The 19,800-nt window shown below is 41.5% G+C and overlaps 1 protein-coding gene and 1 long non-coding RNA gene across 3 annotated transcripts in view; one reads left to right on the forward strand and one right to left on the reverse strand.

Annotated features, from left to right (window-relative positions):
* LOC138975516 (unconventional myosin-XIX-like) overlaps positions 1-19,800 on the forward strand; it is a 41,849-nt gene that overhangs the window by 7,580 nt on the left and 14,469 nt on the right. The window contains exons 3-14 of one of the 2 annotated variants that reach the window (XM_070348218.1): positions 4,071-4,181; positions 5,029-5,128; positions 6,914-7,056; positions 7,326-7,439; positions 7,947-8,011; positions 8,668-8,744; positions 9,499-9,568; positions 11,413-11,515; positions 15,322-15,430; positions 15,786-15,874; positions 16,415-16,496; positions 19,038-19,088. In XM_070348218.1, the coding sequence (XP_070204319.1) occupies positions 4,071-4,181; positions 5,029-5,128; positions 6,914-7,056; positions 7,326-7,439; positions 7,947-8,011; positions 8,668-8,744; positions 9,499-9,568; positions 11,413-11,515; positions 15,322-15,430; positions 15,786-15,874; positions 16,415-16,496; positions 19,038-19,088 (1,114 nt within the window). The remainder of the gene's footprint in view (positions 1-4,070; positions 4,182-5,028; positions 5,129-6,913; positions 7,057-7,325; positions 7,440-7,946; positions 8,012-8,667; positions 8,745-9,498; positions 9,569-11,412; positions 11,516-15,321; positions 15,431-15,785; positions 15,875-16,414; positions 16,497-19,037; positions 19,089-19,800) is intronic. The other variant, XM_070348219.1, reaches the window with a different exon arrangement.
* Positions 4,576-19,800, reverse strand: part of LOC138975522 (uncharacterized) — a 148,604-nt gene continuing 133,379 nt past the window's right edge. Inside the window, exon 2 of the long non-coding RNA XR_011458666.1 lies at positions 4,576-4,682. This is a non-coding gene — a long non-coding RNA (uncharacterized lncRNA). The remainder of the gene's footprint in view (positions 4,683-19,800) is intronic.

Here is a 19,800-nt window from a genome sequence, read left to right on the forward strand (position 1 = left end):
CATAATCAACTGACGGACGTTTATTTCCTTCGCGAATACCAAAAACGAAACATCAATGTTTTGAACGGAAGCCATTGACGAAAATTATAGATGCATGGGTGAAACTAGCCCGTCAATTGACGGATTTCCGTCAATTGTAAAAATGTTGTGACGGAAATTCCGTCAGTCCGAAATTTTGACCCCCCAAAAATATTTTGAAATCACTTTACTTGCAGTTGCAGCGATGTTCGCGAAACTCGTTTGAACTGCTGACGCGATTCGGTTTCAGCTTTCGGTTTGAACGGAAGTACTCTTTTGTGTAAGAATACAGCCCGCGTCTTGTTGTTAAAAACTTCGCAGGAGTCTGACTTTCGGGTCGCTTCATTTCTCTGACAGCGAATAAAAGGCTCTATTTCTAAAGAAAGACGCTTTTTGAGTCACTTGAGAAAAAGTGACTCTATGTAATCGGTCAGTGTTAGTCTGTCCGGCCGGCCGGCCGTCCGTAGACACCACCTTAACGTTGGACTTTTCTCGGAAACTATCAAAGCGATCGGGCTCATATTTTGTTTAGTCGTGACCTCCAATGACCTCTACACTTTAACGATGGTTTCGTAGACCTTTGACCTTTTTCAAGGTCACAGGTCAGCGTCAAAGGAAAAATTAGACATTTTATATCTTTGACAAAGTTCATCGGATGTGATTGAAACTTTGTAGGATTATTCTTTACATCAAAGTATTTACATCTGTAGCCTTTTACGAACGTTATCAGAAAAACAAGGGAGATAACTAGCCTTTTCTGTTCGGCAACACACAACTTAACGTTGGGCTTTTCTCGGAAACTATAAAAGTGACCGGGCTCAAATTTTATGTGAACGTGACTCATTGTGTTGTGAATAGCAATTTCTTCCTGTCCATCTGATGCCTCATATAATATTCAGAACTGCGAAAGTGACTCGATCGAGCGTTTGCTCTTCTTGTTTTCCGTGTTTTGACGGGCCGATGAAATGATTAAAGCATAGAATATACCCGTTTTCAGTTTTAACGCTTCAACAGAGTTAATCGGTGCTGACCAACCGAACAAACTGTAGAGTGTTTTCGGAAGTGGCTTCAGAATCTTGATACACCGTGACATTTGTGTGCCATCTGCTCCAAAGTGAGAGATTATGGTGTTATCCCCGAGTACGCTAGTACTAGGGCTCAGCAGACTTTAATTGTGTGTCTGTCTGTCTTTCTCCACTTAACAGCTTATTGCTGGGAAACTACTGGGCGCAGTTCGTTCAAAAGTTGATACACTAACTTGATAATAGGTCCGATTGATCGTATTAAAACTTCATAATGTTACCTGGGACCTAAATGCGAAATAAACCACAAAAACGACTTGGCCGTAGGAGGAGTTCACACCGGCGGGGCAACACGCAGCCATTGACCTGATAGAACAGCCGAACGCGTCACACAAAAATACGTCATGACAAAGTTACACGCAAAGCGAAAGAGACTTTGACGTCATTTACTTTTGTTCGGATTTTTTCGTCTGTTCCTAGCTTGTCAGTGAAGACCTGACGTGAGTAAGCTTACCCAAAACGTCTTTGTTCTTTATTCTCATTGCAGCTGTGAAATAATCAGTCTTGTGTCTCGGTCGTGTAGGTACAGAGTTTGCTTCTGCAATCATTGTGTTCGTGTTGATGACGGCTTCATAAGACAAAATAACAAGCGAATCTATCGCGAGGAAGACGTTTATGTACAAATCACCGAACCCAACCCATTTTTTGTGTGCATTTTTCTGAAGAATAAACTGCATGTGGTTAATTTCATCCGTTTAATGCTTGTCGAAACATATCTGATCACAGATGAGGTCGCAGTTTGTAGGTTGAATCTATGAATCGGCCAGAGATAGATCTGCATTTCTGGTCAGAAACCAACATTCACACCACAGACATTCCAAACATTTATATTTATTGAGCGAGCCAGTCTGAAGAGTACTCGGGTCCAGCGCGAGCGTTTTTTATCGGGAAGAATATGCACGCGCAAGAAGCAAACACCACAAAAAAGCTGTACCGACTTCGTGATAAAGTCTAAGTTTACGTCAACCATTTCATTCTTTCTTTCAATGGACCGTGCTCCGTATCTTTGGTTCAACTTCAATGCGTATCTTTGGTGTAGTTTTCAGGTTAGTCATCAAATAAACACGACATTAACTTCAGGTGTTCTTGTTGTATATGATATACTAGATGAATACCCGCTTCGCCGGGTACGGCTGCGCCGGGAAAAAGTCGAGCCGAATACCCGGCTGCGCCAAGGACCCGGCTGTACGCCGGCTTTGCCGGCGCACTGCACGAAGGAAGGGAGATAAACGCGCAAAACACTGGAGAAGAGTAGTGACCTTCTAAAAATAGTATAACGGGAATATGGATTGAGTGTTGTCGACAGTGACCTTCTAAAAATAGAAACGGGAATATGGATTGACGCCACACGAAGGAAGGGAGGTAAACGCTGAAAACACTGGAGAAGATAAGGAAGAGTTACTGGAAATGGATCCAGAGAAAAACCAAAATCGGTTCAGCGCTGCGCGCTGAGAGCACGTGTTGAAATATCTCATCGATGAGGTTGTGTCCGGGATGTAGCTGAATATGGCCTCCAAATTTGAAAAAGATCGATCGAGAACTTTGGCTTGGCATCGCGGACACACACACAGACAGACACAAGTCGTATATATAGATAGATAGATGGCTGCTGTTTTTCATGTGTTATCAGTTTTGTCATTTTCTGTTGTTTGTCTTTGAGCGTGTATCGTTATGTGTTATAAGCGCATGATCGTGTGACTTGTTTGGTGAAATTGTTGTTTTTGGACAAGGGCATTGTTTTTGTGGCTCATCGGTTATATCGCGACGGGACTGAATGGATGGAATCATACTACCCTTGTGTGCATGTGCATGCAAAACAACAGAATGATAAAGATCCCATGATTCTATGAACTTGGAAATACACAGTACCTAGCAGTACTGGCAAGCATACCCTCAAATTGAAAGACGGTATCACTATCAGTTTCATGCTTCCCATACATGTGGCAACTGTGACTTTCTTCTTCTGTAGAAAAATAAACAAGTCGCGTAAGGCGAAAATACAACATTTAGTCAAGTAGCTGTCGAACTCACAGAATGAAACTGAACGCAATGCAACGCAGCAAGACCGTATACTCGTAGCATCGTCAGTCCACCGCTCATGGCAAAGGCAGTGAAATTGACAAGAAGAGCGGGGTAGTAGTTGCGCTGAGAAGGATAGCACGCTTTTCTGTACCTCTCTTCGTTTTAACTTTCTGAGCGTGTTTTTAATCCAAACATATCATATCTATATGTTTTTGGAATCAGGAACCGACAAGGAATATTCAATAAGATGAAAGTGTTTTTAAATTGATTTCGAAAATTTAATTTTGATCATAATTTTTATATTTTTAATTTTCAGAGCTTGTTTTTAATCCAAATATAACATATTTATATGTTTTTGGAATCAGAAAATGATGGAGAATAAGATGAACGTAAATTTGGATCGTTTTATAAAAAAAGTTGTTTTTTTACAATTTTCAGATTTTTAATGACCAAAGTCATTAATTAATTTTTAAGCCACCAAGCTGAAATGCAATACCGAAGTCCGGGCTTCGTCGGAGATTACTTGACCAAAATTTCAACCAATTTGGTTGAAAAATTTCACGAAAAGCCGGATATGACGTCATCAAAGACATTTATCAAAAAAATGAAAAAAAACGTCTGAGGATATCATACCCAGGAACTCTCATGTCAAATTTCATAAAGATCGGTCCAGTAGTTTGGTCTGAATCGCTCTACACACAGACACACACACATACACCACGACCCTCGTCTCGATTCCCCCCTCTATGTTAAAACATTTAGTCAAAACTTGACTAAATGTAAAATACAAGGAGAGGTTAGTGGGACTGGGAGAGTGTGTATGGTAGCAGGGGGGAAAATAAGCATACATGTTTAACTGTAAGACCAACCCTCCACTTAAGAGTTGGACACAAAAAGGAGAGAGTCAGTTTTATCATAATGAAGGCTCATGTGATTTTGTTCTTTCAGGGGCAGGCAGTGTATGTTTACGATGCTGAAAAGTCATGGAGAGAAGCGATTGTGCTTGACGAGGACCATGCACACAACATGGTGACGGTGAAGTTGGAAGACACAGAACAGGTTGGGCAACATTTTGTACAGTTGAACTTGAAGACCCCTTTTGAGACTGTGCCCTTTTCCAGACCCTCCCTTTTAAGGTTCCCCCCTATTTTAACTTTGGTTTAACTTTAAGATCAGACTTTCTCAAATTTTGGGAGGTCCAAAAGGGGGTATGACTAAAGCATTAGCAGGTTGTACTCTGAGTTTGTGATTAATATGGTGCAAAATGTACACACATACATGTTCATAGTCTGTGCCAGGGCATAGACCAAATAGCCTGGACCGCCAACTCGTCATGTGACCCTTCGAGGTTACGACGCTTGACTTTCAGGGGCGCTTAGCGTCCGGTTTGAAAGGCCAGCGATTCGAAGACAGTGAAAAGAAAGCATGCTCCAGTTATTTGTGACAATGGGAGGTGACAATGAACTGGATTTTCCAAAACTCCAAACTAAACTTAACAAAACTCATCGAAAAACATGTTCTATATGCACTTTTGCTGAGTTTATTTTAGCATTTTCAGAACTTACCTCGGCAACTTCGTCCATGTTTACAATCGACACCGGATATCACGTCCCCCTGATTTCTGAAAGGCTTGTAAGCGTAGGTTCCTAAATGCGGGAGGCCGCTACCTCGTAATAGAGAGAAAGAGCGGAGAGAGAGCCAGTTGGCGGTCCAGGATAAATGGTCTATGGCCAGGGCTAGTAAAAAAAAAAATTTTTGTTTAAAAGAGCCAAACCAACAACACCATTTGTTACCATCTGTCAGTGTCAACTAGTTTGCAGAAACACTTAAGTTAATAGTCAATTCTGATGTGGAAAAATTATGATTGTGATTAAACTAAGTGACACAAGCAGTTCTTCTCTGACAGATTGCAAGCTGTTGTGCCGGTCATGTCCTGTTGTGCTCCAAAGCGCCATTGGAGGATGTGAACAACCTGACACACATAACTCCTGTACATGAGGCTTCAGGTGAGAGTACAACTGGTTTTTCTTCTTCTTCTCCTTCTTCTTCTTCTTCTTCTTCTTCTTCTTCTTCGTCGTTCGTGGGCAGTGAAACTCCCACTGTTTTAACACTTTCGCGACGGGAGGTGACTATATTAGTAATAGCGCTGTAACGCCCACGGACGGGAAGTGACTATTTTAGTATTAGACATACAAGGTACACGACTCGTGATTGCTTCCCAGTTTTTGAAGCTTGCAGTAAATTGAGTTGTTTCCCTTGACACACTTGGTGTGCCCTTCCGCCATATTGCAAAATTAGCCTGATTTTTGCGGTTTTTTTCGAGAAAAAAAATGAATCGAAGGCGAGCCTTGTCACGGGAGGAGATTCTCCGGATGTTGGATCTTGAGGACCCTGTAGATCATGATTCCGACGTGTTTTTTTCGCCTCAAGAAAGCGATAATAGCAGTGATATTGAGGAAGAAACAGTCATGTTCTTGCTGCTAGTATGAGTCGGCAAACTACACGTGTTAGGGTGGTACTGCATGAATCTTCGAATGTGTAGTTGCAAGGGGGGCGTGGCAGCACTGATAACAATGGATGGCTGGAGCCTAATCCTTTTGGAAATGTTCATAGGTGTACAGTTGGGACTTTGTTGTGAAAATGTGACTTATATTCAATATGGATTACCTAGACATCATTTGGTGAGTGTCACAGTTTTGTTTCATTTGAGTCAGGATGCTGTGAGTGAATGCGGGATTTGCTTGTTTTTTTCTTTGTACTGTCTCCTTATTTCTGTGTAGAATTTTAACAATATTTCAGCTAATTCATAGGTTTTACACCTTGTTTGGTTATAAAATTATTTATAATACTTTCTGTTAAAAAATAACTTTTAAAAAAGCAGTGGAAAAGAAAACACACAAAAAACCGTTAAAAAACACAAATTATCCCCCTTTCACCCCCCCCCCCCCCCCTTTGCTAAAACAAATCGCGTGACAAACTTATAAATAGCACGACTAAACTGGGCATCCATTTTTTAATTAGTACACAAAATTTGGTGGTGATTGGACTTAATTCAAGCTTGCTAGACAGATTTCTTTACAGTTACTGTTTTTTGGGAAGTTTCTTGGTGGCAAGCTTGGGCAGGCAGGACGTTAACGCCGTGGCAATGCTAGTCACAATAGTGTTAACGTTTATGACCTTTTTTTACCCCGCCACTTGGGAATTCATATGTCGCTTTCGGGGGATGCATGTATGGTATTTTCATGTTTCTATATTCACCAAACTCTGACATGGATTACAGGATTTTTCCGTGAGCATTTGGTCTCGGAAAAAATCTCTACAGTACGCTTAACCCGCCAGGCACGGTCGGGATTCGAACCAATGACCTTCTGCTTGGGAGACCGGCATCTTATCCTCTAAGTCATTGTGCCTGTCACAACTGGTTGATTATGTTGCTTGGTTGAGACTGGTTGATCAGATTATTGTGTGCTCCGACACACTTTTGGATGGTGTGAACAACCTGACCCTTGTTAGTACATGTAATGTTTCTCCTGTTCTTGGCGCCTCTGGTGAATGTTCAGGTGGTTGATGATATTGCTGGATTTATGTTTAGGAGGTGGTTAAGTAAACTGCAGTTCTGTTGTTGCAGTTTTCAACTATGTTACTGGTCATTATATATTGCCTGTGAAAAGTTCTTTGATTAGAAATGGGTAGGGCGCAAGGATGTAATTCATAGCATTGTGATGATATGCAGAGTGGTGTCCACCACCCTGGTTGTGTTTTTACACACATATTTCTCTGTCCCTTTTCAGTGTTGTCATGCCTGCACAAGCGGTTTGCACAGGGTCGTTACTACACAAACGCTGGAAGCACAGTGGTTGCCGTCAACCCTTTCACTGATGTCAGCCATCTCTACAGCCGGGAGCAGATACATGCCTACCACAGCAGACAGCAGGTAACATGGTTACCACTATGTGTTCAGATCTCCCACTGAAGAAAAGAAAAAATCCCTGACCTTCACTAATGATGTTAACAGGGATGTAAGTTTTAATTCGAAAATCCAATATTCCTGAATGAAGAAATGATTTTCTGATTGTTGTGCGGATTTTGAAGCCCTTTAGTTTCTATGAATCAGGACGAAAACAGAGCAAAATTGTCCCTGGCAGGTTTTCCCGGTCATTCGTAACTTTCATGTCTGCGCTGATATGATTTGTTATTTTGCAGGACCTACCTCCTCACATCTACCCAGTGGCAGAGGCGGCCTACACCAGCCTGGTACGGGAGCTGGGTAAAGTCAACCAGAGCATCATCATCAGTGGCGAGAGTGGCGCAGGCAAGGTGAGTGTTAGACACTGACAGTGTGCTTATGGGGGTTTAGTGTGCTACCTTGCACTCATGAGATTAAGACAGGGAAACTCCCCTTTGAATTAAAGACCCCCCCTCCCCCCATTTGAGACTTCCTCCTTTTTAAGACATTGCTTATGTAGATTTTCTGTTCATAACCTCTGTAAATTTACCCCCCACCCCCTTTTTTTTTGAAGCCTGATTTTCTCAGAATTTTTTTTTTGGGGGGGGGAGGGGGGGTGAGTGTTCCATTGTACAACAATCCTGCTGTATTACCTTGAAGCAGATACATGTATAGATTACCAACAGGATGTGAGGAAAATCTGTGTACCGCACTTCAAGGTGTGTGCAGGGGAGGTACGTTTGATTGCTTTTCTTCCACCACTGACTTCATTTTTCAGAAGACAATACAATACATTAGTAGATCCTTGTAAATTAAGACCACCAGTCTTCTTTTGTAAAGCAATACTCATGGTTCCTTTCTGTTTTGCTTTTTTTCAGACCGTATCTGCCAAGCATTTGCTGAGGTATCTTACTGTTGTCTCCAATCCTGCTGCCGAGCCAAGGTTAGTATGGAGAGTTCATGTTTTGTCAGGGTATCAATAGGTATCACTTCATTTCATTTCGATTTCATTTACTTTATTATCTCAATTCTGGGAAATTTGGGTCGCTTCCTCCAAAAGCAAAGCTTGTAGCAACAAGAGTCGCGCTACCCAGGTGTGTGCGTGTTTAGGTGTAATCTGCCACCTGCACTTATGGCAGAATGGCCGAGGTCTTTAACGTGTCACTGTGGTGACACAGGGTAGGACATGGATACTGTCTCTTAGTCTGCACATAAAGTTGACCCTTGTCCGTCCCGGCCTGGATTGGAACCCGTGAACCTAGGATCACAAGGCCAGTGCTCTGCTACCTGAGCCACCCTGCATCACGATACACAAAGTTAGATGACTGGGCAGAAGCTCAATGCTTTCTTGTGGTAGCAGACACATGTCTGCAAAGTTGCTCCACAGCAACAGAATTCTCTCTTGGTGTGGTACCAGTGCAGTGGTCTTCTTATACCTTTGTTCATCTTAGCTAAATAAAGTTTTGATAAGAAATGTACTGTGAAATTGCACAGAAAAACAGTTATCAAAATGAATACATTATTATTATTAATCTCACTTCTATTTTTTTCTCACGTTCATGGTTTCTGTATACTAACAAAATAATCTGTCTGTGTCAGGGTTGACTCATCTGATCACAGGGGAGTGAAGATAGAACAGAGGATTTTGGATTCAAACCCCATCCTGGAAGCTTTTGGTGAGTAGAGGGTGATGCATTGAAACAAATTCTCTTAAACTTTCTGTGGGTAGAAACTCAGTGGGTATGTAATGTGATGTTTTTCATAATTAATTTTGTGTTTTATTGAGTCACTTGAGAAAAAGTGACTCTATGTAATCGGTCAGTGTTAGTCTGTCCGGCCGGCCGGCCGTAGACACCACCTTAACGTTGGACTTTTCTCGGAAACTATCAAAGCGATCGGGCTCATATTTTGTTTAGTCGTGACCTCCAATGACCTCTACACTTTAACGATGGTTTCGTTGACCTTTGACCTTTTTCAAGGTCACAGGTCAGCGTCAAAGGAAAAATTAGACATTTTATATCTTTGACAAAGTTCATCGGATGTGATTGAAACTTTGTAGGATTATTCTTTACATCAAAGTATTTACATCTGTAGCCTTTTACGAACGTTATCAGAAAAACAAGGGAGATAACTAGCCTTTTCTGTTCGGCAACACACAACTTAACGTTGGGCTTTTCTCGGAAACTATAAAAGTGACCGGGCTCAAATTTTATGTGAACGTGACTCATTGTGTTGTGAATAGCAATTTCTTCCTGTCCATCTGATGCCTCATATAATATTCAGAACTGCGAAAGTGACTCGATCGAGCGTTTGCTCTTCTTGTGTTGTTCACAATCTGAATTCAGTGTAACTTCCAAAAGCATTCTCTTCTGATTTGATCAGGTGAATTTTTGCACACCTTGTGTATTCATGTGGCTCTTTACTTTTCAGGAAATGCTGCCACTCCCAGGAATAACAACAGTTCCAGATTCGGAAAATTCATAGAACTCCAGTTCCTGAGGTGACGTGTTTGTTTTTATAATTATTTTTCTTATACCCTTTGCTTTTACTATTCTAAATGGGGAAGTCTGGATGAACCTTGAAATAATAACAGGGCCATGAAGGACCGAACTTTATTGGTTGTTGGCAGTTATTCAAGTTTTCATTCTTTCTCTTACCCCCCGCGGGTTAGGGGGAAGAATTTACCCGATGCTCCCCAGCATGTCGTAAGAGGAGACTAACGGATTCTGTTTCTCCTTTTACTCTTGTTAAGCGTTTCTTGTATAGAATATAGTCACATTTTTATATTTAGTCAAGTTTTGACTAAATATTTTAACATCGAGGGGGAATCGAAACGAGGGTCGTGGTGTATGTGCGTGTGTGTGTGCGTGTGTGTGTGTGTCTGTGTGTGTGTGTAGAGCGATTCAGACTAAACTACTGGACCGATCTTTATGAAATTTGACATGAGAGTTCCTGGGTATGAAATCCCCATACGTTTTTTTCATTTTTTTGATAAATGTCTTTGATGACGTCATATCCGGCTTTTCGTGAAAGTTGAGGCGGCACTGTCACGCCCTCATTTTTCAACCAAATTGGTTGAAATTTTGGTCAAGTAATCTTCGACGAAGCCCGGACTTCGGTATTGCATTTCAGCTTGGTGGCTTAAAAATTAATTAATGACTTTGGTCATTAAAAATCTGAAAATTGTAAAAAAAAATAAAAATTTATAAAACGATCCAAATTTACGTTTATCTTATTCTCCATCATTTGCTGATTCCAAAAACATATAAATATGTTATATTCGGATTAAAAACAAGCTCTGAAAATTAAATATATAAAAAATTATTATCAAAATTAAATTGTCGAAATCAATTGAAAAACACTTTCATCTTATTCCTTGTCGGTTCCTGATTCCAAAAACATATAGATATGATATGTTTGGATTAAAAACACGCTCAGAAAGTTAAAACAAAGAGAGGTACAGAAAAGCGTGCTATCCTTCTTAGCGCAACTACTACCCCGCTCTTCTTGTCAATTTCACTGCCTATGCCATGAGCGGTGGACTGACGATGCTACGAGTATACGGTCTTGCTGAAAAATGGCATTGCGTTCAGTTTCATTCTGTGAGTTCGACAGCTACTTGACTAAATATTGTATTTTCGCCTTACGCGACTTGTTGTAAAGATTTTAGTCAAGCAGTATGTAAGAAATGTTAAGTCATTTGTACTGGAAACTTGCATTCACCCAGTAAGGTATTGTACTACGTTGCAAGCCCCTGGAGCAAATTTTTGATTAGTGCTTTTGTGAACAAGAAACAATTGACAAGTGGCTCTTTCCCATCTCCCCCCTTTCCCCGTCGCGATATAACCTTCGTGGTTGAAAACGACGTTAAACACCAAATAAAGAAAGAAAGATTCTTTCTCTTTATGAAATGATTTTCCAAGTTAATCTGGTGTTGTTCAAAGTGTGTAATTGTTGACAGAAAACAAATGGTATGGATAACTTTAAAACTAACACATTTTGTTCAACAACCATTGAACGCAGAAGAATCAGAAGAAATAGTGTCACATAATTTGTAGGCAATATTTGTTGAAACTAGTGGGAACAATAACTCAAAATTGACGCTTATCTGGTACGAAACTCTCAAAGATTTGAGTCTTTTCTTTATGCCACTGTCATGGGTTGTTTTTTTTCAACAGTGAAATAATAGTTCAAAATGAAGGCTCTAAGCTTTGAGTATCTTCTTTATGTCACTGTTGTGTTTGTTTTTATAGCGAAATAATAGTTCAAAATTAATGCTTGTCTGGTACCAACATTTCTAAGCTCTGAGTCTGTTCTTTATGCCGCTGTGGTGTTTGTTAGCAGGTCTGGTCACATACAGGGAGGGTCTATTGAGACATACCTGCTGGAGAAAACACGTGTCATGCACCAGGGACAGGGAGAGAACAACTTTCACGTCTTTTATCAGGTGACACAACTCACTCTGCACCGCGCTGGCTTTATAACCAGTCTGTTGCTATCACTATCAGTGTGGGTTCAAACCCAGGTCTCGGCGAGAAATTTATTTTGTGTGAAAATGCCTGCACCAGGGACAGGGGGAGAACAACTTTCACATCTTTTATAAGGTGACACAACTCACTCTGCACCACGCTGGCTTTATAACCAGTTTGTTGCTATCACTATCAGTGTGGGTACGAACCTGGGTCTAGGCGAGGAATTTATTTCCAAGAGCCGACTTTGTACAAAGCTTTCAGGTGTCTGAACAACCCTGTTGTGTGCAGTGTCATGGTTGGCGTTGATGCGTGGTACCATGGTTTATTACAGTGCGCCGTGCAGCCCAGTACCTCCGTCTTCAGCACTCGAGGTTTCTGTCGGGGTTGCCTCACCCTTAGCTCATGGCCCGTACGTCCTAAACTGAGAGCACTGGGGGGAGGATTTGCCGGGATCCCACCCGGAGCAAGGGTTTTAATGCGCCCATAGTCGCATTAGATGAGTCCCGTCGAAGGGGGATGGAGCATTTCGAAGAGAGTAGCAGTGCCGCCTGCTACCCCACTCCACCCTGGTAGGAAACACCGCCAGTTTGGTCCGCGGCCGCAAGCGGCTGGTCTTCATATCTGAGGTCCGTTCCCCTATCCGCCACCCGGGGACGTGCTGGGTTGGGGGTGGTCGCCCCACTGAAAGTCCCACACTGGGTTAAAGAAGTTAAGCCTGTCCCAGGTTGTGTGCAGTCATGCGCACTATAAAGATCCCCAGCTCACAGCGAATGTCTCCGAGGTTGGAAAACACGAAAACATGTATAAAAGAGAAACCTGTGGATGTGCTCCAACTGCACCATTCTAAATAAAAACATCAAAAGTCTCCCAACCCGTCGCGATATAATCCAGAGCATGCGCCATTTCACGGCGCCCACCTCACCGATTTTTCTCCTGTCACTAAAGAACAAGTGAAGAAGATCATTGAAAAAGCTCCACCCAAATCCTGTATTCTCGACCCAATTCCTTCAGAGCTATTAAATGAGTGTCTAGAGGAATTACTCCCTGTCATTACTGACATCATAAATCAATCCCTCACATCCGGTCAAGTACCCCCTTCTTTTAAGCATGCAGTAGTCACTCCCCTCCTGAAAAAAGCTAACCTTGACATCAACACTTTCAAGAACTACCGCCCTGTCTCCAATTTGCCTTTTGTTTCGAAAGTCCTTGAAAAAGTTGTTTTGGCCCAATTGTCAGAGCATCTCGCTAAGACAGGTATGGTTGAACCATTACAGTCCGCCTACCGCGCAGATCACAGCACTGAAACAGCCCTACTTAAGGTAGCGAATGATCTTCTCACTGCTTGTGACAGCGGCTCTGTTTCGCTTCTGGCCCTGTTGGACCTATCCGCAGCGTTCGACACCCTTGACCACGATATACTGCTGGCAAGGTTGAACACCACATTCGGCATAACAGGCACGGCTCTGGGGTGGTTCTGCTCCTACCTGACTGGACGCACTCAGGCTGTTGTGATCCAGAATAAGCACTCCGAGGACACCATATTAAAGTATGGTGTCCCACAAGGATCTGTGTTAGGCCCAGTGTTATTCACTATGTACATGCAGCCGTTAAGCAAAGTCATAAAGCACCACAATGTCCTGTACCACATGTTCGCAGACGACACTCAACTACAAAAATCCGCACACACCAAACAGTTTACAGAGTTAGTGCAGTCAATAGAATCATGCAGCGATTCCATCAAACAGTGGATGACAGTCAACAAGCTCAAGATGAATGATGATAAGACAGAGATCATGCCAGTTGGCAAACAATCAAAGTTAAAGCTTCTTTCAGAAACATCCAGTCTTACCCTTTCTGATACCACAGTCACATTCAGCACCAAAGTAAAAAACCTGGGTGTCCACCTTGACAGTAACCTGTCAATGGACGCCCACATCAACTCACTCTGCAGAACCGCCTTTCTTGAAATGCGGAGGATTAGCCAAATCAGACACCTTCTTTCCCTCGACGCAACCAAGACACTGGTTTCGGCTTTTATTTTGTCGAGACTGGATTACTGCAACTCGCTCCTAGCCGGCCTCCCAGACGCCAAGCTAGACCGCCTACAGCGCATCATGAACAATGCAGCACGTCTTGTGCTGCGCAAGCGCAAGCGCGACCATGTCACCCCTCTCCTCATGACCCTTCACTGGCTACCAATCAAAGCACGCATTACATATAAAATAGCTACCCTGTGTTACCGTAGCCTTCAAGACTCTGCCCCTTCTTACCTGTCTTCGCTCTTAAAGCCACACGTCCCCACACGCAACCTCAGATCCGCTGACGCAGGGCACCTTGTTGTCCCACGCGTCAAACTGAACGCTTTCGGCAAGCGCGCCTTTACCTACACAGCTCCCTCTATTTGGAACTCTCTGCCCATGTCTGTCCGCCTTTCTACCTCTCTCCCTTCCTTCAAGTCCTCTCTAAAAACACACCTCTTCCGGGAATACTTCAACCCCTAGCCTGTGCGAGTGATTCGATGTTGTCCGTGTGTGTGTTTGTGTGTGTGTGCGAGTGAGCGACACGAGTATATGCGAGTAATTGGTTGTGTGCACTGTTCAGTATTTGCCACATTAAGGAGAGGGGTCGCTTGCCATCGTAGCGCGCTGTGGGCCGGCTGGGGGCGGGTTGCTTGCGAGGGCTGTATTTTGTACATTGATTATTTGATACATGTATAATTATTAAATGCGTCTCCAGGAATATGTTTAGTTTAAATCTTGTGTCGATACTATTTAATTCTGCCTCGCTATTAGCCATTGAGTAAAACTGTTTTATCACCATTGCTTTATTGTTGTTAATTCGTCTCCAGAAATATGTTTTGTTTTAATCTTGTGTCGATACTATTTAACTCTGCCTCGTTATTAGCCATTGAGTATAACTGTTTTATCACCATTGTTTTATTGTTGTTCTTTGGCCATTTACGTTGAATGACTTGTTATACATTGACATTGATAGTTTTATTCTTCTTCTTCTTCGTCGTTCGCTAGATAGTTTTATTATAAGAACCTTTTTTTTTAATTCCTATTAACTCGATGTTCTTTAACTATGTTTGTAAATTGTTAGAGGATCTTTTAGTAGAAGTGTTTAACTGTCGAAGCTGCTTTTACCTAAGAGACCGACTGTATATTGTGCTGTTGTACTTGTCAGACTTGATTGTACCAAGTCCTTCACATGTTGTAATGCGCTTAGAGCCAAATATTTTTGTTTTTTGTAAGGGATAGGCGCAATATAAATACACTTTATTATTATTATTATAACCCTTCGTGGTTGAAAACGACGTTAAACACCAAATAAAGAAAGAAAAGAAAGTCTCCCAACCCCTCTTAGAGTTACATTGATTTTTGCCTTAGCGGGAGCCCTGATTCTATACATGTGCCACTTTTCTTCAGTATGATCTATTGTTGTTTGGATGCTTTCTTTGGTCAATTTGAAAGTGCATGGGTGGAATTCTTCCGGTATATGCTGGAAATCCGGATTCGATTATGGCCTCTTTTTCTCTTTTTTGTTGTTGTTTGGTTGAGGTTGGTTCTTCAGGATTCATGACATTTGTTAGTCCCACCCATGGAAGTGTTTGCACTGCTTATACCCATTTTCTTATACTTTGATACTTTGACCATATCTATTGCATCATTGAACTGGCATTACTTGGGGGTTTCCACACTTCTATCTACCCAACACTATGAAATAATGGAGTTCAGACATAGATAGTGTTTTGATGCATATATATTACTACTGGTTGCAGATGACGGGGTTGAAAGACTGCAGTGAAGAAGAGGAGTTCCCAGACTGGGTGAAGGGCATACAGGCAGAAGTGTCCGATGTCTCTTTCACGTGTGTACCACACAACCAAGGTAAGGAGATCTTGGTCACCCAATGCAGGGTTATTGAAATACACCAACGCCTCTGTTTTTGCCTTGAACAAGCAGAAGTTCAGGGAAAAGGATAGAACAGTGTCTGTCCTACTTAAAATGTGCTGTGCTATAGTGGTCTTGCTTTTTGAGCATACAATGGATTTTCTCGTTGAAATATTGGGTATGCTCTTTATTTTCATTCCCTGCATTTAAAGTTAGACCACTGTTTTGAAGGATCAGATACTTGACACATTATTTGACAAATGAAAAAATATTCAGAATTAAAGCTTTTTACAGTCAAATTTGGCCATGCTTGGATTATGCTGAACATTGAATGTGATTTTTTTTTCCCCAGACTGCAGTGCTAATGGAGACATCACAGAAACACTGGATGCTATGATAGACATCGGATTAAGTCAGGACATGCAAGAACAGGTCTTTCAGGTAAGTATCATAAATAATCATCTCACACATATACAGTGATACACACACACACACAGTGATACACACACACACACACACACACACACACACATATACACACTCACACTCACATACATATTCACACACACACACACACACACACATGCAGACCAGCAGACACACACACACACACACACACTTAGACCAGCAGACATGCACACACACACACACAGATACACAAACACACATAAACAAACACACCCAGACATGGTTTTGGCAATACACACTCACAAACAGATGCAAAGAGAAAAGGAAAACAGACCTGTCTGGCTCAGACTTTATAACAAGGATAAAAGAGAAAATATGAGATTTCACATTTATGAATTGAGAAAGAGGAGATGAAAAGAGAGAAGATTTGACTTTCAAATTCATGGATGCGCCTGTGTGGCCAAGAGATTCATATTCGCAACTTGAAATGTATGTGTAAATCTTCTCTGATCCTCTTCAATAGTCAGCTTTATGCCAGCCTTACCATGCCTATATTCATGTATGTTTGTCCAGGTTTTGATGGCAGTTCTTCACTTGGGAAATCTGCGCTTTGTTCAAGTTAATGACGACAGCAGTGACCTGGAAGCAAGCTTCAGTGAGTAAATCTGACTTTTGATCTGTTCAGATTTTAGCCAGGCAAAGATGAAGCATGATTTCTGGGTTGCCGTGTTATTCAGCTCACTGTAAGATGTGCTTAGCTCTGGTTCACATATTATTGATTGTTACATCACAATTCATTGACTGATTTTTACACCACAGTTCATTGGCTGTTGTTTTTTTCCCCCACAATCATACATATTTGTATTCATTGCTTGTCTGTAATCTTCTACAACGTTTTACCCTTCATCCTGTTGGCATTTAAAAAAAGAAAGTGTACTGCTTGCTGTTAATCCATGATGTCAATTGTCATCTGTATATATAGCTATTCTGATGGACACGTGGGGGAATTCGGGGGCTGTGATTGGATGGTCTCTTCCGATCATCAAAGCATAATGCTACGGAAGTCGGCCATTTTTGCCAATATCCAAAAGCATATTGACAATAACAAAGACGCATGGTTCCGGTTTACCCATCTGTACCACACGATGTTTCAATCGACAACAGCACACACTGACAACTTGAAATTCTTCTCTGGAATGTTTTTCAGCTTTACAAATGTCGATAGCATACCCTTTTCTGCTAACTTCCTGATGAAACAGGACTAAACCAATTATTTTCTGTCCCTAAACACCACAAAATGCCCAAAGTCGAAAGATGTAGTACAAACAGGGGAGTAAAACGGAACAGCCGTTTTTGTGTGCCTGTGTGAGCTAAGTTGCCGACTGACACAAACTTTCGCATTCGGCTTTTCTTATCTCGTAAGTCCACACTAAATACCCCAATTCCCCTCTGAAGTATTGATGTTAAACCCATGGCACAAACATTCATGTAGTCGTTTATAACTGAGGTTGAAAAATTCGCTTCATGACGAGACAAGTATAAATGCCATTCACCAAACTGAAAACTTCGCTGCCGTCTGTATGCGTTGTACGGATTAGCTGTTCTCTTCTCCTCCCCTTGTTGCATCCTAGTTCCTCAGTTGTTTCTAGTTTTCCGTTGATGTTATGTTTTGGTCTTCTTCATAAGTAGTTTTGTTCAAAATTAAAAAAAACTCAAACTTCTTTTTGTTGTATACGAATGAACTAATAAAAAGCTGTTTAACAGCTGTGTTGTCAAATCGATTTTTTTTCCAAAGTCAGTGTGGCGCCTGCGCAAAACTAATGCGCATAAGAAATGGCGTCTGCTATCAAAACCTGAGCTCAACGCATCGACGCAAAAATTGTCATTTTGTAAGTTTGGAACAACAAATCAAGGTCAGAACAGCTATATAATCGCTATTGTATTTTCAGCGTAGCAGTAGGGTCCCATATTTAGACTCGAACAAGTATAATGCAACTCGTCTTCGACTCGTCGGCATTATACTTGTCTCGTCTAAATATGGGACCCTATTGCTACGCTGAAAACACAATAGCTGTTAATATAGGCTGATTTTATTTCAATTCAGTGTTTGCTTGCAGTTGTCATATGTCATGTGCATCTAACTTCATTCATTTCACATTGATTAAATTACATATTCTTACTCCGAATCACATAAAGCATTGACGCAGTCTGAGATGCTAAGGTCTGAAGCAACCCCACCACAAAAACATGTTCATTTGGGGCAGAATAAGTAACGGACATAACGGTATACAAGCTTAGTCCGAAACAACAACAATTACCAATGGTCTGGTAGATCCATGACATAAGCCTTGCCATGTTTTATCACTGTCAGCCATGCTGACCCACAAAAATGGAGGCCAAACAATAAGTTACTGGAAAATTTACAAGTCCAAACGGGCGAAAAGTCAGCAACTACAACGAAATTCCTGTCAAACTAATGACCAAAAAGGAAAGAGCTTACCAACTAACAAAGCAGAAGGCAAGCAAGAAGATAATATAAGGTTTACCTCACCATTGCATCGGCCTTGCCACATTTATTGCTGTCAGCCATGCTGACCAACAAAAAAGGCGGCCAAACAATGAGTTACTGAAAAATTTACAAGTCCAAAAACGGACGAAAAGTCAGCAACTACAGCAACATTCTTGTCAAAATAATGACAGAAAAGGAAAGAGCTCACCAACTAACGAAGCAGAAGGAAAGTAAGACGGGTAAGTGGCCGGTGGGTGTCAAACAAACACCAAACAGCACAGCCACGAGAGAGCCAAAAAATCAACAACCTTCTCCTCAGAGCTGAAAAAGTCGTATGATCTTGACCACGTGTTGAGGAGCGGTAGTGACGTAGTACACACCAATGGGAGGTAACTCCCCGGGTCTGTGGTCATTACCAAGGCTCCATTTACACTTTTTGTGGTGGGGTTGCTTCCCTTTAAAATTGTTTAAGACGGGTAGCCTTTTCAGACCTTAGCATCTCAGACTGCGTCAATGCTTTATGTGATTCGGGTAAGTATATTAATCAATTGAAATTTTCGATTTTATGCAGGCTTGCCTATATTTAGTGATTTACACATATTACTGTTTGCTGATTTTAATGCTAACCCTGTGGTTTGTGCATCTGATGCCCTGCTTGCAAAAACTGTCTTGCTGTTTCATTCACAGATTCATCTTTTGAAAGTCAGGGGTTGGATGACTCTGTCGTTGAGGTGTCAGGTATAAGACTGATGTTGTGATATTGTTCTTTGCATGCATTCCCGGTTATTATGACTCGATGTGATAAAATTTTGTATGTGTCTTGGTACAACAGTAATGAAAGAGGAAAAAGGGGGGGGGGGGGGGGGGGGGTGTTTGTTTTCCAGTCAAGATCTGAAAAGTGCACAACGCCTTGTATTTTACAAAGGGTAAAACATCAAGTTTCTGTTTCAAAGCACAAAGTGTCTGTTATTTCAGAAATAAATTACGTACACGGTACAGGAAGACTTCTTGTGTATAATTATAAGGTCATAGAACAATAGGAGAACCAACTTCAGACTTCTGAATTAGTTTGCAGAGTATTACACACGTTGAGATCATTTGCATGTAACTCTGACATTTGTGTGTATTGTTTTATGGTTCCGGGTTTGGTTTCTTTCCTTCGCTTCTGCATGGTGCTTTGTCCAGAATAGATAGAGTAGTTTTCATGATCACCATGATCAGTCATTGCCTTTAAATGTAATAGTGATTTCTCCTGTTTATAGTGAAATCTTTCTTTTTTTTCTGCTGTTTCTTCTTCTTTTTGTTGTTGTTTGCTGTTGTTTCCTGTCACTTTTTATGCACATTTTGAGTGTTTCCACATGGTTCCTGATAGCAGATTGGAATTCTGCTTTTTCATGAACACATAGCTGCATTAGTTTCAAGACTGTTTCACACATTCTACAATCACTGA

The sequence above is a fragment of the Littorina saxatilis genome, linkage group LG9 (genome assembly GCF_037325665.1).
Source record: "Littorina saxatilis isolate snail1 linkage group LG9, US_GU_Lsax_2.0, whole genome shotgun sequence".
NCBI classification, from domain to species: domain Eukaryota; kingdom Metazoa; phylum Mollusca; class Gastropoda; order Littorinimorpha; family Littorinidae; genus Littorina; species Littorina saxatilis.